The sequence below is a fragment of the Berghia stephanieae genome, chromosome 3 (genome assembly GCF_034508935.2).
Source record: "Berghia stephanieae isolate SIO BIC M18660-M18661 chromosome 3, UCSD_Bste_1.3, whole genome shotgun sequence".
NCBI lineage: Eukaryota > Metazoa > Mollusca > Gastropoda > Nudibranchia > Aeolidiidae > Berghia > Berghia stephanieae.
Genome location: NC_088362.1, coordinates 50,820,479 through 50,829,781, shown reverse-complemented (window position 1 = coordinate 50,829,781; position 9,303 = coordinate 50,820,479). Strand labels below are relative to the sequence as shown.

At 35.8% G+C, this 9,303-nt stretch overlaps 1 protein-coding gene across 1 annotated transcript in view; it reads right to left on the bottom strand.

Moving 5' to 3' along the window:
* Nucleotides 1-224: 224 nt before the first annotated feature.
* Nucleotides 225-9,303, bottom strand: part of LOC144967949 (uncharacterized) — a 9,929-nt gene continuing 850 nt past the window's right edge. Inside the window, exons 2-5 of the mRNA XM_078905751.1 lie at nucleotides 7,222-7,333; nucleotides 6,326-6,393; nucleotides 4,483-4,599; nucleotides 225-307 (exon numbers count right to left, since the gene is read on the bottom strand). Coding sequence (XP_078761877.1) covers nucleotides 287-307; nucleotides 4,483-4,599; nucleotides 6,326-6,393; nucleotides 7,222-7,333 — 318 coding nt within the window. The 3' untranslated portion in view covers nucleotides 225-286. The remainder of the gene's footprint in view (nucleotides 308-4,482; nucleotides 4,600-6,325; nucleotides 6,394-7,221; nucleotides 7,334-9,303) is intronic.

Genomic DNA, 9,303 nt, shown 5'->3' with positions numbered 1-9,303 from the left:
CATCCAATCCGAAAGAGTGACATACCACAAGATCACATTGTCGCACAAGTACTTTTTTCCCCAACTCCAACCATCATATACAGTAATTGGCCCAGATGGGTTTCAGCTGTTATATTTAATTTTTTATAACTTATTTCTACTATTAATAACTTTCACCAAGCAACAAAATCATTCACATGTAGAATAAAATTGACAAACGAATGAACAAAAAATAAAATCGTGAGGATTTTTCTTGATCTTAAATATTTATTTTCCTTTCGCTCAATGTACAGAAAACACAACACGCCTAGAACATGATCATCTGGCCCTGAGGAGGAAAAGGAAAGATTTAAAAAATTAATAATAATTACCAATAAGAAAATTCAAGTGCTACCCCAAAAAAATAGAAGTCCAGCTTTACTTCATCTGAGGGGGCACACACTGACGAAAGAAAACACCACACAGAACATAATTTAGTTGTACCACCTAGTGTTGTGTCATTTCACAAGCTTTGACAACATACACTACATCCATCTCAAACCAGAAACTAAAATGTTACTTCTGCCATATCAGTAACAAACAAATATTTTATCATTAATTCGAAATACTGATGGTTTCAGTTGCAAACATAAAAAAATTTATTAGAAAAAATAATGTTATGGCCTTCAATGTGCATCATTTATCATCACCTGGGCATTCCAAAGATATACATGAAACAATGTTTTGATGTCAACAGGAATCACCCTTGTTGTACTATATGAGTAAATTTTGGATAAATCTTGACCACGGACAAACTGAAGTGCATGAAACAAGGTTCAGTCCAGAACATTCGAGTCTGTACAATGTTCATAATGTCTTAACCACTCTGTCACTTCACACCCCCCCCCCCCCCCCCTCCCTTTTTTTTTTTTTTGCAAACTGCTAAACTCAGGAAAACCCAACTATGCATGAGATTTTTAAAACTACAAGAGGTATAATTGCATGAACTGTTGCCTCAGATTATAAACATAGCATTTTTATTGGATAAAATTACCTTATATTTTTCAATAGAGACCTTTCCCAAAAAAAAAAAAAAACAATTTTCTTGGGAGTGAAAATGGTTTGTGACTGAAGTCATTGATATAGTAGGTATCCCAAACTACTGCTGTTATAAGAAAAAATGAGGTCTCTTTCTCTTGAATTTAAGTTATTGATGAGAAACTTATAGCAGCCTTTGAAGATTATAATATCCCAAATTGGATCTGCTAGCTTGTTTCAACGCAAAGCGCCGTCCATGAAACAAAGATTGTTCATTTTCTTTCCCTAAACAAGATAAATGTTTTTTCACGAAACATTGAAAAATGAGGCCAAGGCCTATTTGAACATTCTCGCTCTGTCTTGAATTTAACCCTTAAACGTCACATGGGCCGCGCCATTGACATCCACATTTTCCACACGCAAGGGAGATAACTCTCACAACAAACGTACCCCAGCTCAGATAAAAAATCATATCTCTATTACTAATTAAGATATCTTAATGAAATAAAAACAGAAATAAAGCTGAAATATTGTTCTTTCCATTCATATATCATATGTATTGATAAATAAAAGAAAAATGTATGAAAAAAAAATATTTAAATTGAAATTTTGAAATTTTACATTGTTTTTTTTAAAGTTTTGGTGCTTTTTGGTCTATTTGAAGATTTTATCATGAAATTTTACAAAGCACTGTTCATTGCACAGGTGTGTAGAGCATGTTAAACATCCAAACACTGTCTCTGGGCGTCTCCCAGACTCCGTGCGAATATTCTCTTCCCGACACACAAAACACTGCTTTTTACGTCCTGGAAGGCGCACACGCTTGTGTTTACCAGGGTCGTGACAGGGCCATTCCTTGAATAGTTGATTGTTCCTTTCCTGATCTTTTTCTTATCGGATCAGGAGAAAGTAAAGATCTAGCTACTTCCAAGTGAAAATTAAAGTGTGATATTGGTTTGATGCCGTCCGGACGGGGCATCTCCTTATACAAAATATAAGCGTTTAGGACAGCCACTTCAACTAAATACCAATAACAGCACCTCCACCACTTGTGGCTTTTCCTCCCGATATTGTAATATGACCTTAACTGGTCATTAAGGTCAACACCCCCCATATTTGCATTATAATTGGCAACAGTAGAGGGAATCTCTTTAGCAACGACCCCAGCTTTGGTGCGCCTTTCCAAAGTTTCAAATCCGTGAGAACAGTTTGTGGATAGGATGGCTATTTGTCTCTTGTCTTTCCATACACATGCAAGGTTTCCACACTGTCTAAACTTTATTTCACCAGTGGCAAGGCTAACTTTCTTTAGATCCACAGGCCAGAACTTTCTATTGGTACGAATGGTGCCGCATGAGTAGGTGTTTCGTTCTAAAAGGTCATGGGCAAGTTCCACAGATGAAAAGAAATTATCATAATAGAAAGTATGAAATCTATCCAGAAATCTTTCACCCAAAGACCAGACAACGTGATGTCCTAGGCCTTTATTCATCACATTATTAGTATCCTTCCCAGTGTAAAAAGAAAAGTCACACAGATACCCATTTGAAGGGTCAGCGCAACACCATGCCTTGATGCCCCAGGGGTTTGGTTTTCCTTTTATGTACTGTTTGAAAAAGATCCGGCCAGTAAATGGGATCATAGCTTCATCAAATGCTAATGCTGCACCTGGGTAATAGTAGTTTTTAGAAGCTGTGAGAACCAAGTCTATCATGGGTCGAATCTTATGAAGGGGATCATATCCAGGTTGCCCACGGAGGGTAGCAGTTGTGCTGTCAACGAGGTGAAGATACCTACAAATTTCTTCATATCTTCTTCTTGGCATTGCATCAGCAACAGCTGACACACGAAGCAATGGGTCAGATGACCAATAGTTTCTGTGGTATGGCATTTTGTGAATTCCAAACATCATATTGACATAAAGAAATGAACGAATGTCTTTTGATTCAATTGGTCGAAAAGATTGAGGTGCATTTTTTTGATGTGCATACAGGTTTGATTGATCAGCACAGAGCTCATAAAAGCATGTAGGCAGGAAAAGTTCAAGAAACTCAATGGGTCTGCTTTCATAAGTAAGATCACAATCAACTAACACTGGCCCCTTGCGATGAGTAAAGATGTCAGTTTCAACATCACTCAGTTCTTCAGTCCAAACAAACCTATTGTCTCTACCATCGCCCGGCGCCTCATCGTCGTCAATTTCGTTTTCTGACTCATTTTCACTTTCATTTTCTTCATAGTCAACATCAACATCACTTTCCTCACCACAGTCTACTTCACCATCAACACAACTCTCCAATTCATCCTCTGAAACAGGATCGTTTATCAAATTTCGAAGAAAGTTGAAAGCCATTGTTGACAATATTCACTCAAAAAGTACTTTCGTTTTCAAAAAATCGCCCAGCCTTTACTAATGTATCGATTCTCAAACCGAAAGTAGCAAAATAATCGTCTTTCTCTCTACTTTCTATTACTGTAATCGGCTAATATCGATATGGCGGCGATATTTAATTGATTTGATATTTTTGAAGGGGTTCAGTACACATTTTGTAGCGGGCGATTGTGGTAAATATAGTAGCGGGCGATGTGGGGCGCTAGTGGCGTTTAATGGTTAAGTTTATGGTGAATAACTTATACCACTAAAATCAGCAGTCTTTGAAGATTATAATGGCAAAAATTGGACATGTTAGCTTTTTTAAGTGCAAAGCGCCATCTATGTTAACAAAGCCTATTTTTCTCTTTCCCTCACTAAGATTTATTTTCCTTCACAAATCATCAAAAAATGAAACTATATAAAAACCCATAACTTTTTTATTTATTTTCCTATTTTGATAAATAATGTGTTATATTCCATGATTTGGGAATTCACATGTGACTTTTATATAATCTTTGCTATTTGTATAACGAAATTTTAGTTTGGGATAACAAGATAAAGAATGTGCTTCTTGCAAAGTTGTGATAAGCGAGATTGGCAGTGACCCAATGTTTTGTTTTATTGTACAGTTCATGCAACATAATTTTATAATCACTAAGGCATCATTATATTGAAAGGAAATATGATGTTCAAAGATGGTCAGAAATAATAACGATCCAGAGTAGCCAACCATTAATACCATTTAAGATCAAACTGCAACAGCCATAATTTTGAGGCCTTAAAATTGCAACAACAAAAAACCCCCAACTAAATAAAATCCAAAAGAAAAACAGGATTTGGTGGCTCTTCAAGATCTATTCATGTGTCAAAAAAAATTAGTTCACTACAGATAATTTCATTGTTGCTGCCTGACGTGTATTCATGGCATTTGTGATACTAAAAGCCAGCAAAGGAAGTGGCCCTCATTGGTAGTTTATAGACTTTTCCTGTCACTGCCATTATGTACAAATCATTTTACCAAATGTCAAGACCAGTTCATGATCTTTGTGATAGAGGAGGTGGAGAAGCACAAAGAAGTAATGAAACAAGACTATGATGGTGGTGTTCCTTACCTTCCTCTTTCTGTCTCCTCCCAATTCGAAGTGTTTACATCTCTTGATAGGCAACTGTTTCCTGTATTTGCACTGTGAGCACTCCATTCGCAGGACAATCTTTTTGGTTGTCTTGGCCTGGAACACATTAGAAACATTTAAAGTAACATTTAAGTACACATTGTCAATCAATAGCTGTTGAAAACAGAACATAAAATTGATGGTTTTAGATTCAGGTCAATTGGGTGCTCATTTAACAGAACTTTTAATTAATTCCCTGGTTTTATCTAAATTGGACTATTGTAACTCCCTTTGGGCGAATTTAGCTAAAGACAAAATTAGCAAACTTCAGGTTGCTCAAAATAACGCAGCCAGGCTCATTGTACGCAATAACAAAAAATACCCGTCAGCAACTCTTCTTCTCCGTGAGTTACATTGGCTTCCTGTGGAAAAAAGAGTTGCCTATAAGATTTGTACTGTTGTCTACAAATCCCTGAGCACGAACAGTCCCTCCTATATTAAAGACCTTCTAAACATATATGTCCCCAATAGAAACTTGAGGTCATGCAATGACCAATCAATCCTTGTCAAACCTAAGCCATTGCGTAAAATAGGTGAACAGTCTTTTCAATTTTCGGCCCCCCATTTTTGGAACTCTCTCCCATCACACGTGAGATGCTCGGATTCGTTGACAACGTTCAAATCTCGCTTAAAGTTTTATCTTTTTACGTCATAATGTTGCAATATTATTTTCATATTTTGTTGTTGTTAAATTGAATTCGTATCACGTTTCCTTCACACTTGTCTCACTGTAATATGTTTTGTTTTATATCACTGTAAAGCGCTTAGAGCCTGTGACAACGGGGTAAAGCGCTATATAAATGCCATTTATTATTATTATTATTATTATTTAGCTTATATTTATCAATTACAATAATTTCTAAAGAGAAATAAGCTGTCCAGGTGATGGAAAATTGAAAACTCAAAACAAACTGCCTTCAACACATTTTTATCAAAAGATGTTAAAAGAAAATATGAATCAATTGAGAATAAGACTATGCAGATCTACTATTAAAAAACAACAACAACAAAAAACCAATAACAGTTGCCATGATATTGTTTACTGTTTAGAGATAGTTCTATTTGTCACTTATGTTTGTAATTGATCTGTGCCTGTACTGGATTGTCTAACTCTTTTAAATTTCTTTCCAGATCATGCCGATTTAAATGTTGAATCTATATTTTTTAAATAAAAAGACAGACCTTAGCTAAAAATTCCATTTTTATAAATGTTTCTTTGCATACTGTACTTACATATCCTTTGCAAAAAAAAACCCCCAAAAAATACCCTAATGTACATCAAAAATTTTAAGTGGCAAAGTTATTTTCCTGTGTCAGTTGAAAAATGATTAACATATTAAAGTACATTGAATGCCAGGGAATACAACTGATTTTCATTAGCCTAGTTTTTGTTTTCCTCTTTTGGTTTTATGGCACTAGGAATACATTTAGATCATATCATCGCCAGTATTACCCCCAAAAACTAAAAGGATACACACATGACTCCCACAGTATGAATATGAAATGAAAATCTAGTTCTATATGGCCCACAAAGACAAATTATTAAAGATCAAATTTTCTGCTGTAAAACTATAATAGATGCCCGAACGAAGAAAAAAAAGATCAATGCCAAAAGTCATATACATTAGAGAAGAGAAAGGAACAGAAACTTTATTTTTAAAAAAGGTTGATGACTAGCTCTAAGGCCCTGGGCAGATTATCCACTAAAAGAATTGTCAATTGACTACATATAATCCAAAAAAACAACAAAACCCTCTAATACTTATGTTTTAATTATTATTACCTTTTTCCTGAAGACAGGTTTGGTCTGACCACCATATCCCTTCTGTTTCCTGTCGTAACGCCTTTTACCTGAAAAACAAAAATAAAAACAAAATTATTTGTTTTAAACAAAAATTCAATCATCCTGCAAATAGGGTATGGTCAAATTTACCAGATCAGGGCTGCCAATTAAAGGCGTAAAAATTTACTGAACTTTTACGCAAATACATAGACCGACTCCTTTATGAATGCTGAACTCCAGTAAAAAGGCATTACATACTTACTTTTTTCCGTTTAGCAGGTGATCAGAAAATGTACAGAGGGTTTAAATTTAAGACAAATACACTGAATTCCATAAATATACGGAAAATTGGCAAGAATGTCTGATACATGTTTAGTTAACAAAATTCAAACAAGTAAATTATATACCTGTTTAATTAAGATAAAGCATTCAAGAAATCAAAAGAATCGATAGAATCAGAGCCATCTTAAAAGCACGATGAAAAAGAGAAATATTAGCATTAACATATTACTCATTACAAGACATTTATTTGCATAATCCGTCTTGTATGGCTGTAAAAGAAGGAAAATTGAAAAAGGAATCTGAAAATAGGATTGCATCAGCTGGAACAGATAGTTGTTTGGTTGTTTTTTTTTAAATAAAAAAGAAAGTATCAAATGACATAAAATGCCATTCAGAAGAGAATCTTTGATTATTTTCTTCCTTAAAATGAGAATATAATCCAAATAATTTGGGACATGCTGTCAAAACACTATAAGAATGTTAATGCCTGATCACCATGGTTTAAAAATTATCAGTACCTATGGATTCCATTTTAGATGGAAAAACATTGTCAACAAATACAGAAAAACAGAATGTCTTTCCATAACACTTACTGACAAACAGTTATGACTTACCTTGGGCGTAGAGGGAGGCCTTGCCAGCCTTGTACTGTGTGACCTTGTGGACTGTGTGCTTTCTGCACTTTTTGCCCTTACAAAAGGTCCTCCGGGATTTCGGTACATTCACCTAAAGCAACATATAAAAAAAACAACAAATATATCCCATTATTTGTAAAAGTAAAATTCTATTGAAAAGGCTCATGAAATCAACCTGGAACCTACTCACCACAAATGAGGTGAATGAGCCATTATGAGTGAATCATGAATGATGAATTAGTTCCTTATGATAATGACTGCAGACAGCCAAAATGCTGATAAGCAATCTTTTATCTGAACTAAGAGTAAAACCACGTAATCGTAGATTGAGCGAGTAAGTGAGAACTGTTGAGTGAGTCTAAAAACCAACAATTCAATTACTCTCAAATTACAAAGACTAAATGACAAGAGTTTGTTTTTGTTTTTAAGGGTTTTACGGTACTTGCAACACATTTAGGTTATATCAGCACCAGTAAAAGAGAAGAAAATGGGATAGTAAAAAGTTCTAGAATTACAATTAAAGCACCCAAGAAAAAGTAAGACATAGGGGAACTAGGAACAAATAGGGATTAGATGTAGATTCCAAGAGCATACCGCCAATGCACCTAGTTTGAGATCACCTATAAGTCTCATCCAGACACAAGCACAAAATCCAACAAAGAAGAATATACTCAAATGCTTGCATTTATACATTAAAAATAACAAATATAATAACACATAACAGAGATGATTTACAAGGAAAGAAATATCATCTCCCAAAACAATATCTATGCATTTGACTGTTTCCCTCCCGACTCCGGCCAGGGCCAGGACCAAACCAAGTAATCTCATGCCAAGACAAAGACAGAAAGCATGTTGGAAAACAGATATAAGGGGATAGAAGACACAGTATGTAACCCCCTGCCCACTATGGGAGGTCAGGATCCCCACCCAGAAATGACAAGAGGGTATATCCAAAACTATGAGTCTCTCATCAAGAAGTTCTCCCTGTCTAGTGAGGCAAACTTGCTCAGGTATTGATCACACATTGAACATATTTTTTTTTGGGGGGGGGGGGGGGGGGGGGGGGGAGAAGGAAGAGTGAGAGACAGAGGTTTATTTGTTTTGTTTAGGGTGGGGTGAGGGAAGAACCATTTTTTATTAAAGGAAAAGCACTGCGAAAAATTGAAGAGGGGGTGAGGGGGGCTGTCCCCGACAAAACAGTTTTTGGTGGAGAAGGAAGCGTCAGGATGGTTTACCCTATGAAAAAAAAAGGAAAAAAGAAAAAGAAAGGGGGAATCCCTTCCCCTGCAGAATGCTATAGTCGGCATTCAATCAGATTATAAACTGTCGGCATTCAATCAGATTATAAACTGTCATTTGATAAATTAATTTGTTTTGATATTTTGAACAGAAAATCCAGTGCTGTGTTCAGTGAGGGGACTTAGACTTGGGAGGCCTTCCGAAAGCTCCTATATCCCTAGTATTCTTGTTTTTTATAATGTTCGAGTAGGGGGTTCTCCTCCCTCCCAAACCCCCTACTAGAACAAGAATACTGGGGATGTAGGAGCTTTCGGAAGGCCTCCCGCTGTGTAGTTTAAAAAAAAAAATTGGGAGGCCTTCTGAAAGCTCCTACATCCCCAATATTCTTTTTCTTTTTTTTTTTATAATGTTCTGGTCTGGTAGGGGGCAAACTTTTTTTTTTTAAAAGTTAGTCTCCCCTCCTCCCACAAGCCCCCTGCCTACTACTATACTAGAACATTATAATTATAAAAAAAGTTTCCTCCCTCCCAAACCCCCTACTAGAACAATATAAAAAAACAAAGAATACTGGGGATGTAAATGTAGGAGTAGGAGCTTTCGGAAGGCCTCCCAAAAAATTCATGGATCATGGAGGAATGGGCATGGGGAAGTCCTGCTGGAATTTGGAATCAAATTGAAATGAGATTATCTTATCAGTTTAGTGCGACTGCCCTAGTGTATATGCTATTGCTATTCAAGTCGTACTTGAGCCATAAAATGTCAGATAAATTAAATATACCCCATTTTGTGTTCATATTCTGTACCTGTACCTAAGTGTGG